We start from the raw sequence: 27,085 nt of genomic DNA, 5'->3' as shown, positions 1-27,085 counted from the left end.
AGTCTCCCCTCAAAAGTATCAGCCAGTCCCCCCATACCTGTCCTCCATCGATGGGCTGGAATCCTCCGGAGGGCATTTTTCCTTTCTCTTCCTAGAAAACCCCCGAGAGGGTGAAACGTTGGGAGAGCTCAGTCTGTGACCTTGTAGGAGAGAAGAGAGAGAGAGAGAGGCGAGGGGGAGGAGGGCCGCCCCAGGCAAGCCGTCACAAGAGGGACAACAAACTTTTACAAGGTTTAGCAGAATGTGAAAGAAGAACGAGACAGACTGAGACAGAAAATAGAAGGTGTACAGGAGATAGAAGGTGTACAGGAGATCAGGAGATAGAAGGTGTACAGGAGATCAGGAGATAGAAGGTGTACAGGAGATAGAAGGTGTACAGGAGATCAGGAGATAGAAGGTGTACAGGAGATAGAAGGTGTACAGGAGATAGAAGGTGTACAGGAGATCAGGAGATAGAAGGTGTACAGGAGATCAGGAGATAGAAGGTGTACAGGAGATCAGGAGATAGAAGGTGTACAGGAGATAGAAGGTGTACAGGAGATCAGGAGATAGAAGGTGTACAGGAGATAGAAGGTGTACAGGAGATCAGGAGATAGAAGGTGTACAGGAGATCAGGAGATAGAAGGTGTACAGGAGATAGAAGGTGTACAGGAGATCAGGAGATAGAAGGTGTACAGGAGATAGAAGGTGTACAGGAGATCAGGAGATAGAAGGTGTACAGGAGATAGAAGGTGTACAGGAGATAGAAGGTGTACAGGAGATCAGGAGATAGAAGGTGTACAGGAGATCAGGAGATAGAAGGTGTACAGGAGATCAGGAGATAGAAGGTGTACAGGAGATAGAAGGTGTACAGGAGATCAGGAGATAGAAGGTGTACAGGAGATAGAAGGTGTACAGGAGATCAGGAGATAGAAGGTGTACAGGAGATCAGGAGATAGAAGGTGTACAGGAGATAGAAGGTGTACAGGAGATCAGGAGATAGAAGGTGTACAGGAGATAGAAGGTGTACAGGAGATCAGGAGATAGAAGGTGTACAGGAGATAGAAGGTGTACAGGCTCAGCCCTGGAATAGAGGGGCTGTCCAGGAGATAGAGGGGGTCCCAGAGATAGAAGTCCAGGCTCAGCCCTAATATAGAGTGTCCAGGAGATAGAGGGTGTACAGGCTCAGTCCTGGGATAGAGGGGGTCCAGGAGATAGTGGGTGACTGAGAGATAGAGAGGGTCCTGGAGGAAGAGGGTGTCTAAGAGATAGAAGTTCGGGCTCACCCTTGGGATAGAGGGTGTCCCGGAGATAGAGGGTGTCCCGGAGAAAGAGGGTGTCTAGGAGATAGAAGATGTTTAGGCTCAGCCCTCGAATAGAAGGTATCCAGGAGATGGAGGGTGTCCCGGAGATAGAGGCTGTTTAGGCTCAGCCCTGGGATAGAAGGTATCCAGGAGATGGAGGGTGTCCCGGAGATAGAAGTCCAGGCTCAGCCCTGGGTCAGAGGTTGTCCAGGCTGAGGTCCGTCACACGGGGGGGGACAAGGTGACAAAGATGGGACAGAACAGCTGAGAAGACCTTGAACCCTCCAAGAGGTCCTGCAGCAGCGACACACTGATATATAGAGGAAGGGGGCTCAGGTGGGTTCATGGAGGGGGGAGTCAGAAGTTATCGGGGGGTATTTATGGGTTCATGGTGGTTGGGAGAAGAGGAGGGTAAGAAGAGGAAGACACTCGGGGGGGGGGGGGGTAGGTTAACAGAGGAGCACAGGACATTCAGGGGTAAAGGTTGAGGGGGCCCCCTAAGGGTGGTATGTAGGGGGGACACAGAGGGGTCCCTGACGCTGGTAGATCCAGAGGGAAGAATGAGGAAGAGGAAGGAGCTGGGGAAAGTGAAGCAGATAGAAGAGGTACCTTGAATCTCTGCCAGCTGGAGGAGCGTGGCACCACAATGACTGCGAGGTGTGAAAATAAAGAACGTTGTAGTGTCTACCCTGGGAGGGGGCAGAGGGGGGGGGGCGAGCCGGGAGGGGGTCTAAATCTGGATACAACCTTTCATTGAAGGTTTGGAAAGGTTATAAAAGGAGATCACCCCGGGCAGGGCAGTCAAAGGAGTGGAGGGTACATGGATGGAGGACGGAGGGGTGGGGTGGGGGGTGGAGGGCATCATTAGACCCCCCCAGGTTGTTGAGTTCAGTGTAGAGCTGCACTGCATGCTGAATATTAGGATCCCATAGAAGATATAAAGAGAACTGTCAGCTGACTGACACCCCCCCCCCCCCCCCCACAGGCTGTCACTGGGAGGTTGGAGGACCCATGCAGCTGTCCCTGGTGGAGGGGCGTCATGTCCTCTGACTAAAATACCAACTGAAACCCAACACCCTCATTGGGGGGCCGGAGGGGTCAGCAACACACAGGAGCTCGCCAGTCACACACGTGGACGCCGACGCAAACCCGTAACCTTTCCAGAGGCTTACACCGCGGGGTAATAATAGATTGTCAGCTCTCCAGCCAACCACGTGTATCTACATAGATACAGACACTGCGTCATGGCAGGGGGCTTATATCAGGGGGACGCAGGGCAACCGCACGTAACAAACCCCCCAATACACACATTATATAATATTATATATATTTATATTATAAAACAAACAAATCTGTGCACACAGTAATATAAAATATATATCTATATAACAACCCAAATGTGTACCTCTAGTATATATATATATATATATATATATACACACACACACTGTATCTGACAAAAGTAAGTACACCCCTCAGTCACATTTGTGTAAATCTTTTCTTCTCTCTTTTCATGTGACAACACTGAAGAAATGACCCTTGTCTACAATGTAAAGTAGTGAGTGTACAGCTTGTATAACAGTGTAAATTTACTGTCCCCTCAAAATAACTCAACACACAGCCATTAATGTCTAAACTGCTGGCAACAAAAGTCAGTACACCCCTAAGTGAAAATCTCCAAATTGGGCCCAATTAGCCATTTTCCCTCCCCGGTGTCATGTGATTCGTTCGTGTTACAAGGTCTCAGGTATGAATGGGGAGCAGGTGTGTTAAATTTGGTGTTATCGCTCTCACTCTCTCATACTGGTCACTGTAAGTACAACATGGCACCTCATGGCAAAGAACTCTCTGAGGATCTGAAAAAAAGAATTGTTGCTCTACATAAAGATGGTCTAGGCTATAAGAAGATTGCCAAGACCCTGAAACTGAGCTGCAGCACGGTGGCCAAGACCATACAGCGATATAACAGGACAGGTTCCACTCAGAACAGGCCTCACCATGGTCCACCAAAGAAGTTGAGGTCACGTGCTCAGCGTCATATCCAGAGGTTGTCTTTGGGAAATAGACGTATGAGTGCTGCCAGCATTGCTGCAGAGGTTGTAGGGGTGGGGGGTCAGCCTGTCAGTGCTCAGACCATACGCCGCACACTGCATCAAATTGGTCTGCATGGCTGTCGTCCCAGAAGGAAGCCTCTTCTAAAGATGATGCACAAGAAAGCCCACAAACAGTTTGCTGAAGACAAGCAGACTAAGGACATGGATTACTGGAACCATGTCCTGTGGTCTGATGAGACCAAGATAAACGTATTTGGTTCAGATGGTGACAAGCGTGTGTGGGGGCAACCAGGTGAGGAGGACAAAGACAAGTGTGTCTTGTCTACAGTCAAGCATGGTGGTGGGAGTGTCATGGTCTGGGGCTGCATGAGTGCTGCCGGCACTGGGGGGCTACAGATTATTGAGGGAACCATGAATGCCAACATGTACTGTGATATACTGAAGAAGAGCATGATCCCCTCCCTTCAGAGACTGGACCGCAGGGCAGTATTCCAACATGATAACCACCCCAAACACACCTCCAAGACCACCACTGCCTTGCTAAAGAAGCTGAGGGTAAAGGTGATGGACTGGCCAAGCATGTCTCCAGACCTAAACCCTATTGATCATCTGTGGGACATCCTCAAACGGAAGGTGGAGGAGCGCAAGGTCTCTAACATCCACCAGCTCTGTGATGTCATCATGGGGGAGGGGAAGAGGACTCCAGTGACAACCTGTGAAGCTCTGGTGACCTCCATGCCCAAGAGGGTTAAGGCAGTGCTGGAAAATAATGGTGGCCACACAAAATATTGACACTTTGGGACCAGTTTGGAGATTTTCACTTAGGGGTGTACTGACTTTTGTTGCCAGTGGTTTAGACATTAATGGCTGTGTGTTGAGTTATTTTGAGGGGACAGTAAATTTACACTGTTATACAAGCTGTACACTCACTACTTTACATTGTAGACAAGTGTCATTTCTTCAGTGTTGTCACATGAAAAGATAGAAGAAAAGATTTACACAAATGTCACTGAGGGGTGTACTTACTTTTGTCACATACTGTATATATACACACACATAGTGATGTAATAGAGGGTATATACATAAACAGTTTACATACAGTAGATATCAGAGAAGAGCGGAGTGCGGGGGTGGGGTAGTTCATAGCAAACAAAAAACTTTAAATAATAAATCTTCACCCCCCGAAAAGTTATAAAAAAACCTCTAATAAGATACATATATGGGGGGCTTCTTCACCCCGATGGTGGGGGATGGGAGAATTCCAAGAGGAAGACCATCAATCTCTCCATTTATATGTAATGATATAATCTGAGGAATGAGACGATCCTTATTAATATCGATCTGAAGATTCTCTCCTGACTCCAATCCAACCAATCGCATCAAAGATCCCAAAACTGCAAAAAAAATAAGACCCTTAATAGTCCAAAATAATCACTAAATACAGCCCTGCACTACCGCTATGTGTCCAGCAGAGGGCGACCAACAACTCCATTATATCCAACACTGAAGAGCAGAAAAATAAATAACGACACAAAGTCTGACCAGCAGGGGGCCCTATAGAGATATGACATTGTACTGAGCAGCAGGGGGCCCTATAGAGATATCACATTGTACTGACCAGTAGGGGGCCCTATAGAGATATCACATTGTACTGAGCAGCAGGGGGCCCTATAGAGATATCACATTGTACTGACCAGCAGAGGGCCCTATAGAGATATCACATTGCACTGAGCAGCAGGGGGCCCTATAGAGATATCACACTGTACTGATCAGCAGGGGGCCCTATAGAGACATCACACTGTACTGATTAGCAGGGGGCCCTATAGAGATATCACATTGTACTGAGCAGCAGGGGGCCCTATAGAGATATCACACTGTACTGACCAGCAGGGGGCCCTATAGAGATATCACACTGTACTGACCAGCAGAGGGCCCTATAGAGATATCACATTGTACTGAGCAGCAGGGGGCCCTATAGAGATATCACACTGTACTGACCAGCAGGGGGCCCCAGAGAGATATCACACTGTACTGACCAGCAGGGGGCCCCAGAGAGATATCACACTGTACTGACCAGCAGGGGGCCCTATAGAGATATCACACTGTACTGACCAGCAGGGGGCCCTATAGAGATATCACACTGTACTGACCAGCAGGGGGCCCTATAGAGATATCACATTGTACTGAGCAGCAGGGGGCCCTATAGAGATATCACATTGTACTGAGCAGCAGGGGGCCCTATAGAGATATCACACTGTACTGATCAGCAGGGGGCCCTATAGAGACATCACACTGTACTGATTAGCAGGGGGCCCTATAGAGATATCACATTGTACTGAGCAGCAGGGGGCCCTATAGAGATATCACACTGTACTGACCAGCAGGGGGCCCTATAGAGATATCACACTGTACTGACCAGCAGAGGGCCCTATAGAGATATCACATTGTACTGAGCAGCAGGGGGCCCTATAGAGATATCACACTGTACTGACCAGCAGGGGGCCCTATAGAGATATCACATTGTACTGAGCAGCAGGGGGCCCTATAGAGATATCACATTGTACTGAGCAGCAGGGGGCCCTATAGAGATATCACACTGTACTAACCAGCAGGGGGCCCTATAGAGATATCACATTGTACTGAGCAGCAGGGGGCCCTATAAAGATATCACACTGTACTGACCAGCAGGGGGCCCTATAGAGATATCACACTGTACTGATCAGCAGGGGGCCCCAGAGAGATATCACACTGTACTGACCAGCAGGGGGCCCTATAGAGATATCACACTGTACTGACCAGCAGGGGGCCCTATAGAGATATCACATTGTACAGACCAGCAGGGGGCCCTATAGAGATATCACACTGTACTGACCAGCAGGGGGCTCTATAGAGATATCACACTGTACTGATCAGCAGGGGGCCCTATAGAGATATCACACTGTACTGACCAGCAGCGGGCCCTATAGAGATATCACACTGTACTGATCAGCAGGGGGCCCTATAGAGATATCACACTGTACTGACCAGCAGGGGGCCCTATAGAGATATCACACTGTACTGATCAGCAGGGGGCCCTATAGAGATATCACACTGTACTGACCGGCAGGGGGCCCTATAGAGATATCACATTGTACTGAGCAGCAGGGGGCCCTATAGAGATATCACATTGTACTGATCAGCAGGGGGCCCTATAGAGATATCACACTGTACTGACCAGCAGAGGGCCCTATAGAGATATCACATTGTACTGAGCAGCAGGGGGCCCTATAGAGATATCACACTGTACTGATCAGCAGGGGGCCCTATAGAGATATCACACTGTACTGACCAGCAGGGGGGCCTATAGAGATATCACACTGTACTGACCAGCAGGGGGCCCTATAGAGATATCACACTGTACTGACCAGCAGGGGGCTCTATAGAGATATCACACTGTATTGACCAGCAGGGGGCCCTATAGAGATATCACACTGTACTAACCAGCAGGGGGCCCCAGAGAGATATCACACTGTACTGACCAGCAGGGGGCCCCAGAGAGATATCACACTGTACTGACCAGCAGGGGGCCCTATAGAGATATCACACTGTACTGACCAGCAGGGGGCCCTATATAGATATCACACTGTACTGACCAGCAGGGGGCCCCAGAGAGATATCACACTGTACTGACCAGCAGGGGGCCCTATAGAGATATCACACTGTACTGACCAGCAGGGGGCCCTATAGAGATATCACATTGTACAGACCAGCAGGGGGCCCTATAGAGATATCACACTGTACTGACCAGCAGGGGGCTCTATAGAGATATCACACTGTACTGATCAGCAGGGGGCCCTATAGAGATATCACACTGTACTGACCAGCAGCGGGCCCTATAGAGATATCACACTGTACTGATCAGCAGGGGGCCCTATAGAGATATCACACTGTACTGACCAGCAGGGGGCCCTATAGAGATATCACACTGTACTGATCAGCAGGGGGCCCTATAGAGATATCACACTGTACTGACCAGCAGGGGGCCCTATAGAGATATCACACTGTACTGACCAGCAGGGGGCCCTATAGAGATATCACATTGTACTGAGCAGCAGGGGGCCCTATAGAGATATCACATTGTACTGATCAGCAGGGGGCCCTATAGAGATATCACACTGTACTGACCAGCAGAGGGCCCTATAGAGATATCACATTGTACTGAGCAGCAGGGGGCCCTATAGAGATATCACACTGTACTGACCAGCAGGGGGGCCTATAGAGATATCACACTGTACTGACCAGCAGGGGGCCCTATAGAGATATCACACTGTACTGACCAGCAGGGGGCTCTATAGAGATATCACACTGTATTGACCAGCAGGGGGCCCTATAGAGATATCACACTGTACTGACCAGTAGGGGGTCCTATATAGATATCATACTGTACTGACCAGCAGGGGGCCCTATAGAGATATGACACTGTACTGACCAGCAGGGGGCCCCAGAGAGATATCACATTGTACTGACCAGCAGGGGGGCCTATAGAGATATGACATTGTACTGACCAGCAGGGGGCCCTATAGAGATATTACACTATACAGACAAGGAGGGGGCCCTATAGAGATATCACATTGTACTGAGCAGCAGGGGGCCCTATAGAGATAACACACTGTACTGACCAGTAGGGGGTCCTATAAAGATATCACACTGTACTGACCAGTAGGGGGCCCTATAGAGATATCACACTGTACTGACCAGCAGGGGGCCCTATAGAAATATCACACTGTACTGATCAGCAGGGGGCCCTATAGAGATATCACATTGTGCTGACCAGCAGGGGGCCCTATAGAGATACCACACTGTACTGACCAGCAGGGGGCCCTATAGAGATATCACACTGTACTGACCAGCAGGGGGGCCTATAGAGATATGACATTGTACTGACCAGCAGGGGGCCCTATAGAGATATTACACTGTACAGACAAGGAGGGGGCCCTATAGAGATATCACATTGTACTGACCAGCAGGGGGTCCTATAGAGATATCACATTGTACTGACCAGCAGGGGGCCCTATAGAGATATCACACGGTACTGACCAGCAGGAGGCCCTATAGGGATAACACACTGTACTGACCAGCAGGGGGCCCTATAGAGATATCACACTGTACTGATCAGCAGGGGGCCCCAGAGAGATATCACATTGTACTGACCAGCAGGGGGCCCTATAGAGATATCACACTGTAATGACCAGTAGGGGGCCCTATAGAGATATCACATTGTACGGAGCAGCAGGGGGCCCTATAGAGATATCACACTGTACTGATCAGCAGGGGGCCCTATAGAGATATCACATTGTACTGACCAGCAGGGGGCCCTATAGAGATATCACACTGTACAGACCAGCAGGATAGAGATATCACACTGTACTGACCAGCAGGGGGCCCTGTAGAGATATCACACTGTACTGACCAGCAGGGGGCCCTATAGAGATATCACACTGTACTGACCAGCAGGGGGCCCTATAGAGATATCAAACTGTACTGACCAGCAGGGGGCCCTATAGAGATATCACACTGTACTGACCAGCAGGGGGCCCCAGAGAGATATCACACTGTACTGACCAGCAGGGGGCCCTATAGAGGTATCACACTGTACTGACCAGCAGGGGGCCCTATAGAGATATCACACTGTACTCACCAGCAGGGGGCCCCAGAGAGATATCACACTGTACTGACCAGCAGGGGGCCCTATAGAGATATCACATTGTACTGACCAGCAGGGGGCCCTATAAAGATATCACACAGTACTGATCAGCAGGGGGACCTATAGAGATATCACACTGTACTGACCAACAGGGGGCCCTATAGAGATATCACACTGTACTCACCAGCAGGGGGCCCCAGAGAGATATCACACTGTACTGACCAGCAGGGGGCCCTATAGAGATATCACACTGTACTGACCAGCAGGGGGCCCTATAGAGATATCACACTGTACTGACCAGCTGGGGGCCCCAGAGAGATATCACACTGTACTGACCAGTAGGGGGGCCCTATAGAGATATCACACTGTACTGACCAGTAGGGAGCCCTATAGAGATATCACATTGTACAGACCAGCAGGGGGCCCTATAGAGATATCACACTGTACTGAGGAGCAGGGGGCCCTATAGAGATATCACAATATATACTGACCAGCAGGGGGCCCCATAAAGATATCACATTGTACTTACCAGCAGGGGACCCTATAGAGATATCACACTGTACTGACCAGCAGGGGGCCCCATAGAGATATCACACTGTACTGACCAGCAGGGGGCCCTATAGAGATATCACAATATATACTGACCAGCAGGGGGCCCCATAGAGATATCACACTGTACTGACCAGCAGGGGGCCCTATAGAGATATCACACTATACTGACCAGTAGGGGGCCCTATGGAGATATCACACTATACTGACCAGTAGGGGGCCCCTATAGAGATATCACACTGTACTGACCAGCAGTGGGCACTATAGAGATATCACTCTGAACTGACCAGCAGGGGACTCTATAGAGATATCACACTATACTGACCAGAAGGGGGCCCTATGGAGATATCACACTATACTGACCAGCAGGGGGCCCTATGGAGATTTCACACTGTACTGACCAGTAGGGGGTCCTATAGAGATATCACACTGTACTGACCAGCAGGGGGCCCCAGAGAGATATCACATTGTACTGACCAGCAGGGGGCCCCATAGAGATATCACACTGTACTGACCAGCAGGGGGCCCTATAGAGATATCACACTGTACTGAGCAGCAGGGGGCCCCAGAGAGATATCACACTGTACTGACCAACAGGGGGCCCTATAGAGATATCACACTGCAGTGACCAGCAGGGGGCCCTATAGAGATATCACACTGTACTGACCAGAAGAGGGTCCTATAGAGATATCACACTGTACTGACCAGCAGGTGGCCCTATAGAGATATCACACTGTACTGACCAGCAGGGGGCCCTATAGAGATAAAACACTGTACTGACCAGTAGGGGGTCCTATAGAGATATCACACTGTACTGACCAGTAGGGGGCCCTATAGAGATATCACAGTGTACTGACCAGCAGGGGGCCCTATAGAGATATCACACTGTACTGACCAGCAGGGGGCCCTATAGAGATAACACACTGTACTGACCAGTAGGGGGTCCTATAGAGATATCACACTGTACTGACCAGTAGGGGGCCCTATAGAGATATCACATTGTACTGACAAGCAGGGGGACCTATAGAGATATCACACTGTACTGATCAGCAGGGGGCCCTATAGATATATCACACTGTCCTGATCAGCAGGGGGCCCTATAGAGATATCACATTGTACTGAACAGCAGGGGGCCCTATAGAGATATCACACTATACAGACCAGCAGGGGGCCCTATAGAGATATCACACTGTACTGACCAGCAGGGGGCCCTATAGAGATATCACATTGTACTGAGCAGAAGGGGGCCCTATAGAGATATCACACTGTACTGATCAGCAGGGGGCCCTATAGAGATATCACACTGTACTGACCAGCAGGGGGCCCTATAGAGATATCACATTGTACTGAGCAGCAGGGGGCCCTATAGAGATATCACACTGTACTGATCAGCAGGGGGCCCTATAGAGATATCACACTGTACTGACCAGCAGAGGGCCCTATAGAGATATCACACTGTACTGATCAGCAGGGGGCCCTATAGAGATATCACACTGTACTGACCAGCAGGGGGCCCTATAGAGATATCACACTGTACTGATCAGCAGGGGGCCCTATAGAGATATCACACTGTACTGACCAGCAGGGGGGCCTATAGAGATATCACACTGTACTGACCAACAGGGGGCCCTATAGAGATATCACACTGTACTGACCAGCAGGGGGCTCTATAGAGATATCACACTGTATTGACCAGCAGGGGGCCCTATAGAGATATCACACTGTACTGACCAGCAGGGGGCCCTATAGAGATATCACACTGTACTGACCAGCAGGGGGCTCTATAGAGATATCACAATGTATTGACCAGCAGGGGGCCCTATAGAGATATCACACTGTACTGACCAGTAGGGGGCCCCAGAGAGATATCACACTGTACTGACCAGTAGGGGGCCCTATAGAGATATCACACTGTACTGACCAGCAGGGGGCTCTATAGAGATATTACACTGTATTGACCAGCAGGGGGACCTATAAAGATATCACACTGTACTGACCAGTAGGGGGGCCCAGAGAGATATCACACTGTACTGAGCAGCAGGGGGCCCTATAGAGATATGACACTGTACTGACCAGCAGGGGGCCCCAGAGAGATATCACATTGTACTGACCACCAGGGGGCCCTATAGAGATATCACACTGTACTGACCAGTAGGGGGTCCTATATAGATATCACACTGTACTGACCAGTAGGGGGCCCTATAGAGATATCACACTGTACTGACCAGCAGGGGGCCCTATAGAAATATCACACTGTACTGATCAGCAGGGGGCCCCAGAGAGATATCACATTGTACTGACCAGAAGGGGGCCCTATAGAGATAACACACTGTACTGACCAGTAGGGGGTCCTATATAGATATCACATTGTACTGAGCAGCAGGGGGCCCTATAGAGATATCACATTGTACTGAGTAGCAGGGGGCCCTATAGAGATATCACACTGTACTGACCAGCAGGGGGCCCTATAGAGATATCACATTGTACTGAGCAGCAGGGGGCCCTATAGAGATATCACACTGTACTGACCAGCAGGGGGCCCCAGAGAGATATCACATTGTACTGACCAGCAGGTGCAACTATAGAGATAACACACTGTACTGACCAGTAGGGGGTCCTATATAGATATCACACTGTACTGACCAGTAGGGGGCCCTATAGAGATATCACACTGTACTGACCAGCAGGGGGCCCTATAGAAATATCACACTGTACTGATCAGCAGGGGGCCCTATAGAGATATCACATTGTGCTGACCAGCAGGGGGCCATATAGAGATATCACACTGTACTGACCAGCAGGGGGCCCTATAGAGATATCACACTATACTGACTAGCAGGGGGCCCGATAGAGATATGACATTGTACTGACCAGCAGGGGGCCCTATAGAGATATTACACTGTACTGACAAGGAGGGGGCCCTATAGAGATATCACATTGTACTGACCAGCAGGGGGTCCTATAGAGATATCACACTGTACTGACCAGCAGGGGGCCCCAGAGAGATATCACACTGTACTGACCAGCAGGGGGCCCCAGAGAGATATCACACTGTACTGACCAGCAGGGGCCCCATAGAGATATCATACTGTGCTGACCAGCAGGGGGCCCTATAGATATATCATACTCTACTGACCAGCAGGGGGCCCTTTAGAGATATCACATTGTACTCACCAGCAGGGGGCCCCAGAGAGATATCACACTGTACTGACCAGCAGGGGGCCCTATAGAGATATCACACTGTACTGACCAGCAGGAGGCCCTATAGGGATAACACACTGTACTGACCAGCAGGGGGCCCTATAGAGGTATCACACTGTACTGACCAGCAGGGGGCCCCAGAGAGATATCACATTGTACTGACCAGCAGGGGGCCCTATAGAGATAACACACTGTAATGACCAGTAGGGGGCCCTATAGAGATATCACATTGTACGGAGCAGCAGGGGGCCCTATAGAGATATCACACTGTACTGATCAGCAGGGGGCCCTATAGAGATATCACATTGTACTGACCAGCAGGGGGCCCTATAGAGATATCACACTGTACAGACCAGCAGGGGGCCCTATAGAGATATCACACTGTAATGACCAGTAGGGGGCCCTATAGAGATATCACACTGTAATGACCAGTAGGGGGCCCTATAGAGATATCACATTGTACGGAGCAGCAGGGGGCCCTATAGAGATATCACACTGTACTGATCAGCAGGGGGCCCTATAGAGATATCACATTGTACTGACCAGCAGGGGGCCCTATAGAGATATCACACTGTACAGACCAGCAGGGGGCCCTATAGAGATATCACACTGTACTGACCAGCAGGGGGCCCTGTAGAGATATCACACTGTACTGACCAGCAGGGGGCCCTATAGAGATATCACACTGTACAGACCATCAGGGGGCCCTATAGAGATATCACACTGTAATGACCAGTAGGGGGTCCTATAGAGATATCACACTGTAATGACCAGTAGGGGGCCCTATAGAGATATCACATTGTACGGAGCAGCAGGGGGCCCTATAGAGATATCACACTGTACTGATCAGCAGGGGGCCCTATAGAGATATCACATTGTACTGACCAGCAGAGGGCCCTATAGAGATATCACACTGTACAGACCAGCAGGGGGCCCTATAGAGATATCACACTGTACTGACCAACAGGGGGCCCTGTAGAGATATCACACTGTACTGACCAGCAGGGGGCCCTATAGAGATATCACACTGTACTGACCAGCAGGGGGCCCTATAGAGATATCAAACTGTACTGACCAGCAGGGGGCCCTATAGAGATATCACACTGTACTGACCAGCAGGGGTCCCCAGAGAGATATCACACTGTACTGACCAGCAGGGGGCCCTATAGAGGTATCACACTGTACTGACCAGCAGGGGGCCCCATAGAGATATCACACTGTACTGACCAGCAGGGGGACCTATAGAGATATCACATTGTACTGACCAAAAGGAGGCCCTATAGAGATATCACACTGTACTCACCAGCAGGGGGCCCCAGAGAGATATCACACTGTACTGACCAGCAGGGGGCCCCATAGAGATATCACACTGTACTGACCAGCGGGGGGCCCTATAGAGATATCACATTGTACTGACCAGCAGGGGGCCCTATAGAGATATCTCACTGTACTGACCAGCAGGGGGCCCTATAGAGATATCACACTGTACTGATCAGCAGGGGGACCTATAGAGATATCACACTGTACTGACCAGCAGGGGGCCCTATAGAGATATCACACTGTACTGACCAGCAGGGGGCCCCAGAGATATATCGCATTGTACTGACCAGCAGGGGGCCCTATAGAGATATCACACTGTACTGACCAGGAGGGGGCCCTATAGAGATATCACACTGTACTGACCAAAAGGGGGCCCTATAGAGATATCACACTGTACTGACCAGCAGGCGGCCCTATAGAGATATCACACTGTACTGACCAGCAGGGGGCCCTATAGAGATATCACACTGTACTGACCAGGAGGGGGCCCTATAGAGATATCACACTGTACTGACCAAAAGGGGGCCCTATAGAGATATCACACTGTATTGACCAGCAGGGGGCCCCAGAGAGATATCACACTGTACTGACCAGCAGGGGGCCCCAGAGAAGTATCACAATGTACTGACCAGCAGGGGGCCCTATAGAGATATCACACTGTACTGACCAGCAGGGGGCCCTATAGAGATATCATACTGTATTGACGAGCAGGGGGCCCCAGAGAGATATCACACTGTACTGACCAGCAGGGGGCCCTATAGAGATATCACACTGTACTGACCAGTAGGGGGTCCTATAGAGATATCACACTGTACTGACCAGCAGGGGGCCCTATAGAGATATCACATTGTACTGAGCAGCAGGGGGCCCTATAGAGATATCACACTGTACTGACCAGCAGGGGGCCCCACAGAGGTATCACATTGTACTGACCAGCAGGGGGCCCTATAGAGATATCACACTGTACTGACCAGCAGGGGGCCCTATAGAGATATCACACTGTACTGACCAGCAGGGGGCCCTATAGAGATATCAAACTGTACTGACCAGCAGGGGGCCCTATAGAGATATCACACTGTACTGAGCAGCAGGGGGCCCCAGAGAGATATCACACTGTACTGACCAGCAGGGCGCCCTATAGAGATATCACACTGTACTGACCAGCAGGGGGCCCTATAGAGATATCACATTGTACTGAGCAGCAGGGGGCCCTATAGAGATATCACACTGTACTGACCAGCAGGGGGCCCCACAGAGGTATCACATTGTACTGACCAGCATGGGGCCCTATAGAGATATCATGCTGTACTGACCAGCAGGGGGCCCTATAGAGATATCACACTGTACTGACCAGCAGGGGGCCCCAGAGAGGTATCACATTGTACTGACCAGCAGGGGGCCCTATAGAGATATCACACTGTACTGACCAGCAGGGGGCCCTATAGAGATATCACACTGTACTGACCAGTAGGGGGCCCTATAGAGATATCACATTGTACTGACCAGCAGGGGGCCCTATAGAGATATCACACTGTACTGACCAATAAGGGGGCCCTATAGAGATATTACACTGTACGGACCAGTTGGGGGGCCCTATAGAGATATCACACTGTACTGACCAGTAGGGGGGCCCTATAGAGATATCACACTGTACTGACCAGTAGGGGGCCCTATAGAGATATCACACTGTACTAACCAGTAGGGGGGCCCTATAGAGATATCACATTGTACTGACCAGTAGGGGGCCCTATAGATATATCACACTGTACTGACCAGTAGGGAGCCCTATAGAGATATCACATTGTACTGACCAGCAGGGGGCCCTATAAAGATATCACACTGTACTGACCAGCAGGGGGCCCTGTAGAGATATCACACTGTACTTACCAGCAGGGGGCCCTATTGGGATATCAAACTGTACTGACCAGCAGGGGGCCCTATAGAGATATCACACTGTACTGACCAGCAGGGGGCCCCAGAGAGATATCACACTGTACTGACCAGCAGGGGGCCCTATAGATTTATCACACTGTACTGACCAGCAGGGGGCCCCATAGAGATATCACACTGTACTGACCAGCAGGGGGACCTATAGAGATATCACACTGTACTGACCAGCAGGGGGCCCTATAGAGATATCACACTGTACTGACCAGCAGGGGGCCCTATAGAGATATCACACTGTACTGACCAGCAGGGGGACCTATAGAGATATCACACTGTACTGACCAGCAGGGGGCCCTATAGAGATATCACACTGTACTGACCAACAGGAGGCCCTATAGAGATATCACACTGTACTCACCAGCAGGGGGCCCCAGAGAGATATCACACTGTACTGACCAGCAGGGGGCCCCATAGAGATATCACACTGTACTGACCAGCAGGGGGCCCTATAGAGATATCACATTGTACTGACCAGCAGGGGGCCCTATAGAGATATCACACTGTACTGACCAGTAGTGAGCCCTATAGAGATATCACATTGTATTGACCAGCAGGGGGCCCTATAGAGATATCACACTGTACTGAGGAGCAGGGGGCCCTATAGAGATATCACAATATATACTGACCAGCAGGGGGCCCCATAGAGATATCACAATATATACTGACTAGCAGGGGGCCCCAGAGAGATATCACACTGTACTGACTAGCAGGGGGCCCCAGAGAGATATCACACTGTACTGACCAACAGGGGGCCCTATAGAGATATCACACTGTACTGACCAGTAGTGAGCCCTATAGAGATATCACATTGTATTGACCAGCAGGGGGCCCTATAGAGATATCACACTGTACTGAGGAGCAGGGGGCCCTATAGAGATATCACAATATATACTGACCAGCAGGGGGCCCCATAGAGATATCACAATATATACTGACCAGCAGGGGGCCCCATAGAGATATCACATTGTACTTACCAGCAGGGGACCCTATAGAGATATCACACTGTACTGACCAGCAGGGGGCCCCATAGAGATATCACACTGTACTGACCAGCAGGGGGCCCTATAGAGATATCACAATATATACTGACCAGCAGGGGGCCCAATAGAGATATCACACTGTACTGACCAGCAGGGGGCCCTATAGAGATATCACACTATACTGACCAGTAGGGGGCCCTATGGAGATATCACACTATACTGACCAGTAGGGGGCCCCTATGGAGATATCACACTGTACTGACCAGCAGGGGGCCCCATAGAGATATCACACTGTACTGACCAGCAGGGGGCCCTATAGAGATATCACAATATATAATGACCAGCAGGGGGCCCCATAGAGATATCACACTGTACTGACCAGCAGGGGGCCCTATAGAGATATCACACTATACTGACCAGTAGGGGGCCCTATGGAGATATTACACTATACTGACCAGTAGGGGGCCCCTATAGAGATATCACACTGTACTGACCAGCAGGGGGCCCTATAGAGATATCACTCTGAACTGACCAGCAGGGGTCTCTATAGAGATATCACACTGTACTGAGCAGCAGGGGGCCCTATAGAGATATCACACTGTACTGACCAGTAGGGAGCCCTATAGATATATCACACTGTACTGAGCAGCAGGGGGCCCCAGAGAGATATCACACTGTACTGACCAACAGGGGGCCCTATAGAGATAAAACACTGTACTGACCAGCAGGGGGCCCCAGAGAGATTTCACACTGTACTGACCAGTAGGGGGCCCTATAGAGATATCACATTGTACTGACCAACAGGGGGCCCTATAGAGATATCACATTGTACTGACCAGCAGGGGGCCCTATAGAGATATCACACTGTACTGAGCAGCAGGGGGCCCCAGAGGGATATCACACTGTACTGACCAGGAGGGGGCCCTATAGAGATATCACACTGTACTGACCAACAGGGGGCCCTATAGAGATATCACACTGCAGTGACCAGCAGGGGGCCCTATAGAGATATCACACTGTACTGACCAGCAGAGGGTCCTATAGAGATATCACACTGTACTGACCAGCAGGTGGCCCTATAGAGATATCACACTGTACTGACCAGCAGGGGGCCCTATAGAGATAAAACACTGTACTGACCAGTAGGGGGTCCTATAGAGATATCACACTGTACTGACCAGTAGGGGGCCCTATAGAGATATCACATTGTACTGACCAGCAGGGGGCCCTATAGAGATATCACACTGTACTGACCAGCAGGGGGCCCTATAGAGATAAAACACTGTACTGACCAGTAGGGGATCCTATAGAGATATCACATTGTACTGACCAGTAGGGGGCCCTATAGAGATATCACATTGCACTGACCAGCAGGAGGACCTATAGAGATATCACACTGTCCTGATCAGCAGGGGGACCTATAGAGATATCACACTGTACTGACCAGCAGGGGGCCCCAGAGAGATATCACACTGTACTGACAAGGAGGGGGCTCTATAGAGATATCGCATTGTACTGACCAGCAGGAGGCCCTATAGAGATATCACACTGTACTGACCAGCAGGGGGTCCCAGAGAGATATCACACTGTACTGACCAGGAGGGGGCCCTATAGAGATATCACACTGTACTGACCAAAACGGGGCCCTATAGAGATATCACACTGTACTGACCAGCAGGCGGCCCTATAGAGATATCACACTGTACTGACCAGCAGGGGGCCCTATAGAGATATCATGCTGTACTGACCAGCAGGGGGCCCCAGAGAGATATCACACTGTATTGACCAGCAGGGGGCCCCAGAGAGGTATCACATTGTACTGACCAGCAGGGGGCCCTATAGAGATTTCACACTGTACTGATCAGCAGGGGGCCCTATAGAGATATCACACTGTACTGACCAACAGGGGGCCCTATAGAGATATCACATTGTACTGAGCAGAAGGGGGCCCCATAGAGATATCACACTGTACTGACCAGCAGGGGGCCCTATAGAGATATCACACTGTACTGACCAGCAGGGGGCCCCAGAGAGGTATCACATTGTACTGACCAGCAGGGGGCCCTATAGAGATATCACACTGTACTGACCAGCAGGGGGCCCTATAGAGATATCACACTGTACTGACCAGTAGGGGGCCCTATATAGATATCACATTGTACTGACCAGCAGGGGGCCCTATAGAGATATCACACTGTACTGACCAATAAGGGGGCCCTATAGAGATATTACACTGTACGGACCAGTTGGGGGGCCCTATAGAGATATCACACTGTACTAACCAGTAGGGGGGCCCTATAGAGATATCACATTGTACTGACCAGTAGGGGGCCCTATAGATATATCACACTGTACTAACCAGTAGGGGGGCCCTATAGAGATATCACATTGTACTGACCAGTAGGGGGCCCTATAGAGATATCACACTGTACTGACCAGTAGGGGGCCCTATAGAGATATCACACTGTACTAACCAGTAGGGGGGCCCTATAGAGATATCACATTGTACTGACCAGTAGGGGGCCCTATAGATATATCACACTGTACTAACCAGTAGGGGGGCCCTATAGAGATATCACATTGTACTGACCAGCAGGGGGCCCTATAGAGATATCACACTGTACTGACCAGCAGGGGGCCCTATAGAGATATCACACTGTACTGACCAGCAGGGGGCCCTATAGAGATATCACACTGTACTGACCAGCAGGGGGCCCCAGAGATATATCACACTGTACTGACCAGCAGGGGGCCCTATAGAGACATCACACCGTACTGACCAGTAGGGGGCCCTATAGAGATATCACATTGTACTGACCAGCAGGGGGCCCTATAGAGATATCACAATATATACGGACCAGCAGGGGGCCCCATAGAGATATCACAATATATACTGACCAGCAGGGGGCCCCATAGAGATATCACATTGTACTTACCAGCAGGGGACCCTATAGAGATATCACACTGTACTGACCAGCAGGGGGCCCCATAGAGATATCACACTGTACTGACCAGCAGGGGGCGCTATAGAGATATCACAATATATACTGACCAGCAGGGGGCCCCATAGAGATATCACACTGTACTGACCAGCAGGGGGCCCTATAGAGATATCACACTATACTGACCAGTAGGGGGGCCCTATTGAGATATCACATTGTACTGACCAGTAGGGGGCCCTATAGATATAGCACACTGTACTAACCAGTAGGGGGGCCCTATAGAGATATCACATTGTACTGACCAGTAGGGGGCCCTATAGATATATCACACTGTACTGACCAGTAGGGGGCCCTATAGATATATCACACTGTACTGACCAGTAGGGAGCCCTATAGAGATATCACACTGTACTAACCAGCAGGGGGCCCTAGAGAGATATCACACTGTACTGACCAGCAGGGGGCCCTATAGAGGTATCACACTGTACTGACCAGCAGAGGGCCCTATAGAGATATCACACTGTACTGACCAGCAGGGGGCCCTATAGAGATATCACACAGTACTGATCAGCAGGGGGACCTATAGAGATATCACACTGTACTGACCAACAGGGGGCCCTCTAGAGATATCACACTGTACTGACCAGCGGGGGCCCCAGAGATATATCACACTGTACTGACCAGCAGGGGGCCCTATAGAGATATCACACCGTACTGACCAGTAGGGGGCCCTGTAGAGATATCACATTGTACTGACCAGCAGGGGGCCCTATAGAGATATCACACTGTACTGACCAGTAGGGGGGCCCTATAGAGATATCACACTGTACTGACCAGTAGGGGGGCCCTATAGAGATATCACACTGTACTGACCAGTAGGGAGCCCTATAGAGATATCACAATGTATTGACCAGCAGGGGGCCCTATAGAGATATCACACTGTACTGACCAGCAGGGGGCCCCATAGAGATATCACAATATATACTGACCAGCAGGGGGCCCCATAGAGATATCACATTGTAGTTACCAGCAGGGGATAGAGATATCACACTGTACTGACCAGCAGGGGGCCCCATAGAGATATCACACTGTACTGACCAGCAGGGGGCCCTATAGAGATATCACAATATATACTGACCAGCAGGGGGCCCCATAGAGATATCACACTGCAGTGACCAGCAGGGGGCCCTATAGAGATATCACACTGTACTGACCAGCAGAGGGTCCTATAGAGATATCACACTGTACTGACCAGCAGGTGGCCCTATAGAGATATCACACTGTACTGACCAGCAGGGGGCCCTATAGAGATAAAACACTGTACTGACCAGTAGGGGGTCCTATAGAGATATCACACTGTACTGACCAGTAGGGGGCCCTATAGAGATATCACATTGTACTGACCAGTAGGGGATCCTATAGAGATATCACACTGTACTGACCAGTAGGGGGCCCTATAGAGATATCACATTGTACTGACCAGCAGGGGGACCTATAGAGATATCACACTGTACTGATCAGCAGGGGGCCCTATAGAGATATCACACTGTACTGACCAGCAGGGGGCCCTATAGAGATATCACACTGTCCTGATCAGCAGGGGGCCCTATAGAGATATCACATTGTACTGAACAGCAGGGGGCCCTATAGAGATATCACACTATACAGACCAGCAGGGGGCCCTATAGAGATATCACACTGTACTGACCAGCAGGGGGCCCTATAGAGATATCACACTGTACTGACCAGCAGGGGGCCCTATAGAGATATCACACTGTATTTACCAGCAGGGGGCCCTATAGAGATATCACATTGTACTGACCAGCATAGGGCCCTATAGAGATATCACACTGTACTGGCCAGCAGGAGGCCCTATAGGGATAAAACACTGTACTGACCAGCAGGGGGCCCTATAGAGATATCACACTGTACTGATCAGCAGGGGGCCCCAGAGAGATATCACATTGTACTGACCAGCAGGGGGCCCTATAGAGATAACACACTGTACTGACCAGTGGGGGGTCCTATAGAGATATCACACTGTAATGACCAGTAGGGGGCCCTATAGAGATATCACATTGTACGGAGCAGCAGGGGGCCCTATAGAGATATCACACTGTACTGATCAGCAGGGGGCCCTATAGAGATATCACATTGTACTGACCAGCAGGGGGCCCTATAGAGATATCACACTGTACTGACCAGCAGGGGGCCCTGTAGAGATATCACACTGTACTGACCAGCAGGGGGCCCTATAGAGATATCACACTGTACTGACCAGCAGGGGGCCCTATAGAGATATCAAACTGTACTGACCAGCAGGGGGCCCTATAGAGATATCACACTGTACTGACCAGCAGGGGGCCCCAGAGAGATATCACACTGTACTGACCAGCAGGCGGCCCTATAGAGATATCAAACTGTACTGACCAGCAGGGGGGCCCATAGAGATATCACACTGTACTGACCAGCAGGGGGACCTATAGAGATATCACACTGTACTGACCAACAGGGGGCCCTATAGAGATATCACACTGTACTCACCAGCAGGGGGCCCCAGAGAGATATCACACTGTACTGACCAGCAGGGGGCCCCATAGAGATATCACACTGTACTGACCAGCAGGGTGCCCTATAGAGATATCACATTGTACTGACCAGCAGGGGGCCCTATAGAGATATCACACTGTACTGATCAGCAGGGGGACCTATAGAGATATCACACTGTACTGACCAGCAGGGGGCCCTATAGAGATATAACACTGTACTGACCAGAAGGGGGCCCCAGAGAGATATCACACTGTACTGACCAGTAGGGGGGCCCTATAGAGATATCACACTGTACTGACCAGTAGGGAGCCCTATAGAGATATCACATTGTACTGACCAGCAGGGGGCCCTGTAGAGATATCACAATATATACTGACCAGCAGGGGGGCCCATAGAGATATCACAATATATACTGACCAGCAGGGCCCCATAGAGATATCACATTGTACTGACCAGCAGGGGGCCCTATAGAGATATCACACTGTACTGACCAGCAGGGGGCCCTATAGAGATATCACACTGTACTGACCAGCAGGGGGCCCTATAGAGATATCACACTGTACTGACCAGCAGGGGGCCCCATAGAGATATCACACTGTACTGACCAGCAGGGGGCCCTATATAGATATCACACTGTACTGACCAGCAGGGGGCCCTATAGAGATTTCACACTGTACTGACCAGTAGGGGGCCCTATAGAGATATCACATTGTACTGACCAGCAGGGGGCCCTATAGAGATATCACACTGTACTGACCAGCAGGGGGCCCTATAGAGATATCACAATGTACTGACCAGTAGGGGGCCCCAGAGAGATATCACACTGTACTGACCAGCAGGGGGGCCCATAGAGATATCACACTGTACTGGCCAGTATGGGGCCCTATAGAGATATCACACTGTACTGACCAGTAGGGGGCCCCAGAGAGATATCACACTGTACTGACCAGCAGGGGGCCCTATAGACATATCACATTGTACTGACCAGCAGGGGGCCCCATAGAGATATCACACTGTACTGACCAGCAGGGGGACCTATAGAGATATCACACTGTACTGACTAACAGGGGGCCCTTAGAGATATCACAATATACACTGACCAGCAGGGTACCCCAGAGAGATTTCACACTGTACTGGCCAGTAGGGGGCCCTATAGAGATATGACATTGTACTGACCAGCAGGGGGCCCTATAGAGATATCACATTGTACTGACCAGCAGGGGGCCCCAGAGAGATATCACACTGTACTGACCAGCAGGGGGCCCTATAGAGATATCACACTGTACTGACCAGCAGGGGGCCCTATAGAGATATGACATTGTACTGACCAGCAGGGGGCCCTATAGAGATATCACATTGTACTGACCAGCAGGGGGCCCCAGAGAGATATCACACTGTACTGACCAGCAGGGGGCCCCAGAGAGATATCACACTGTACTGATCAGCAGGGGGCCCTATAGAGATATCACATTGTACTGACCAGCAGGGGGCCCTACAGAGATATCATACTGTACTGACCAGCAGGTGGCCCTATACTACTGGTCAGTATAGTGTGATATCTCTATAGGGCCCCCTGCTGGTTAGGACAGTGTGATATCTCTATAGGGCCCCCTACTGGTCAGTATAGTGTGATATCTTTTTAGGACCCCTCGCTGGTCAGTATAGTGTGATATCTCTATAGGGCCCCCTGCTGGTTAGTACAGTGTGATACCTCTATAGGGCCCCCTGCTGGTCAGTACAGTGTGATATCTCTATAGGGCCCCCTGCTGGTCAGTACAGTGTGATATCTCTATAGGGCCCCCTGCTGGTCAGTACAATGTGATATCTCTATAGGGCCCCCTGCTGGTCAGTACAGTGTGATATCTCTATAGGGCCCCCTGCTGGTAAGTACAGTGTGATATCTCTATAGGGCCCCCTGCTGGTAAGTACAGTGTGATATCTCTATAGGGCCCCCTTGCTGGTCAGTACAATGTGATATCTCTATAGGGCCCCCTGCTGGTCAGTAGAATGTGATATCTCTATAGGGCCCCCTGCTGGTCAGTACAGTGTGATATCTCTATAGGGCCCCCTGCTGGTAAGTACAGTGTGATATCTCTATAGGGCCCCCTACTGGTCAGTACAGTGTGATATCTCTATAGGGCCCCCTGCTGGTCAGTACAATGTGATATCTCTATAGGGCCCCCTGCTGGTCAGTACAGTGTGATATCTCTATAGGGCCCCCTGCTGGTAAGTACAGTGTGATACCTCTATAGGGCCCCCTACTGGTCAGTATAGAGATGTCACACTATACTGACCAGTAGGGGGCCCTATAGAGATATCACACTGTACTAACCAGCAGGGGGCCCTATAGAGATATCACATTGTTCTGACCAGCAGGGGGCCCTATAGAGATATCACATTGTACTGACCAGCAGGGGGCCCTATAGAGATATCACACTGTACTGACCAGCAGGGGGCCCTATAGAGATATCACACTGTACTGACCAGCAGGGGGCCCCAGAGAGATATCACATTGTACTGACCAGCAGGGGGCCCTATAGAGATATCACATTGTACTGACCAGCAGGGGGCCCCAGAGAGATATCACATTGTACTGACCAGCAGGGGGCCCTATAGAGATATCACACTGTACTGACCAGCAGGGGGCCCTATAGAGATATCACACTGTACTGACCAGCAGGGGGTCCTATAGAGATATGACATTGTACTGACCAGCAGGGGGCCCTATAGAGATATCACAATGTACTGACCAGCAGGGGCCCCAGAGAGATATCACACTGTACTGACCAGCAGGGGGCCCTATAGAGATATGACATTGTACTGACCAGCAGGGGGCCCTATAGAGATATCACACTGTACTGACCAGCAGGGGGCCCTATAGAGATATCACACTGTACTGACCAGCAGGGGGCCCTACAGAGATATCATACTGTACTGACCAGCAGGGGGCCCTATTGAGATATCACATTGCACTGACCAGCAGGGGGCCCCAGAGAGATATCACACTGTACTGACCAGCAGGGGGCCCTATAGAGATATCACATTGTACTGACCAGCAGGGGGCCCTATAGAGATATCACACTGTACTGACCAGCAGGGGGCCCTATAGAGATATCACACTGTACTGACCAGCAGGGGGCCCTATAGAGATATCATACTGTACTGACCAGCAGGGGGCCATATTGAGATATCACATTGTACTGACAAGCAGGGGGCCCTATTGAGATATCACACTGTACTGACCAGCAGGGGGCCCTATAGAGATATCACACTGTACTGACCAGCAGGGGGCCCTATTGAGATATCACACTGTACTGACCAGCAGGGGGCCCTATAGAGATATCACACTGTACTGACCAGCAGGGGGCCCTATAGAGATATCACATTGTACTGACCAGCAGGGGGCCCCAGAGAGATATCACACTGTACTGACCAGCAGGGGGCCCCAGAGAGATATCACACTGTACTGACCAGCAGGGGGCCCTATAGAGATATCACACTGTACTGATCAGCAGGGGGCCCTATAGAGATATCACATTGTACTGAACAGCAGGGGGCCCTACAGAGATATCATACTGTACTGACCAGCAGGGGGCCCTATAGAGATATCACATTGTACTGACCAGCAGGGGGCCCCAGAGAGATATCACACTGTACTGACCAGCAGGGGGCCCTATAGAGATATGACATTGTACTGACCAGCAGGGGGCCCCAGAGAGATATCACACTGTACTGACCAGCAGGGGGCCCTATAGAGATATCTCATTGTACTGACCAGCAGGGGGCCCTACAGAGATATCATACTGTACTGACCAGCAGGGGGCCCTATACTACTGGTCAGTATAGTGTGATATCTCTATAGGGCCCCCTGCTGGTCAGTACAATGTGATATCTCTATAGGGCCCCCTGCTGGTCAGTACAGTGTGATATCTCTATAGGGCCCCCTGCTGGTAAGTACAGTGTGATATCTCTATAGGGCCCCCTGCTGGTCAGTACAGTGTGATATCTCTATAGGGCCCCCTGCTGGTCAGTACAGTGTGATATCTCTATAGGGCCCCCTGCTGGTCAGTACAGTGTGATATCTCTATAGGGCCCCCTGCTGGTAAGTACAGTGTGATACCTCTATAGGGCCCCCTACTGGTCAGTATAGAGATATCACACTATACTGACCAGTAGGGGGCCCTATAGAGATATCACACTGTACTAACCAGCAGGGGGCCCTATAGGGATATCACATTGTACTGACCAGCAGGGGGCCCTATAGAGATATCACATTGTACTGACCAGCAGGGGGCCCTATAGAGATATCACACTGTTCTGAACAGCAGGGGGGCCCTATAGAGATATCACATTGTACTGACCAGCAGGGGGCCCTATAGAGATATCACATTGTACTGACCAGCAGGGGACCCCAGAGATATATCACACTGTACTGACCAGCAGGGGGCCCTTTAGAGATATCACATTGTACTGACCAGCAGGGGGCCCTATAGAGATATCACACTGTACTGACCAGCAGGGGGCCCTATAGAGATATCACACTGTACTGACCAGCAGGGGGGCACTATAGAGATAT

The 27,085-nt window shown here is 50.5% G+C and overlaps 1 protein-coding gene across 5 annotated transcripts in view; it reads right to left on the bottom strand.

The window, feature by feature from the left end:
* The window catches only part of SLC2A4 (solute carrier family 2 member 4), a 52,094-nt gene that overhangs the window by 19,826 nt on the left and 5,183 nt on the right, over positions 1–27,085 (bottom strand). For 2 of the 5 annotated variants that reach the window (XM_073623503.1, XM_073623506.1), the window contains exons 1-2: positions 1,893–1,986; positions 38–140 (exon numbers count right to left, since the gene is read on the bottom strand). In XM_073623503.1, coding sequence (XP_073479604.1) covers positions 38–76 — 39 coding nt within the window. In that variant the 5' untranslated portion in view covers positions 77–140; positions 1,893–1,986. Of the gene's footprint in view, positions 1–37; positions 400–1,265; positions 1,837–1,892; positions 1,987–27,085 lie in introns of those variants that run through there. The other 3 variants (XM_073623504.1, XM_073623505.1, XM_073623507.1) reach the window with 3 other exon arrangements.

The sequence above is a fragment of the Aquarana catesbeiana genome, linkage group LG03, assembly GCF_042186555.1.
Source record: "Aquarana catesbeiana isolate 2022-GZ linkage group LG03, ASM4218655v1, whole genome shotgun sequence".
NCBI lineage: Eukaryota > Metazoa > Chordata > Amphibia > Anura > Ranidae > Aquarana > Aquarana catesbeiana.
This window is presented reverse-complemented; position numbering and strand designations above follow the sequence as displayed.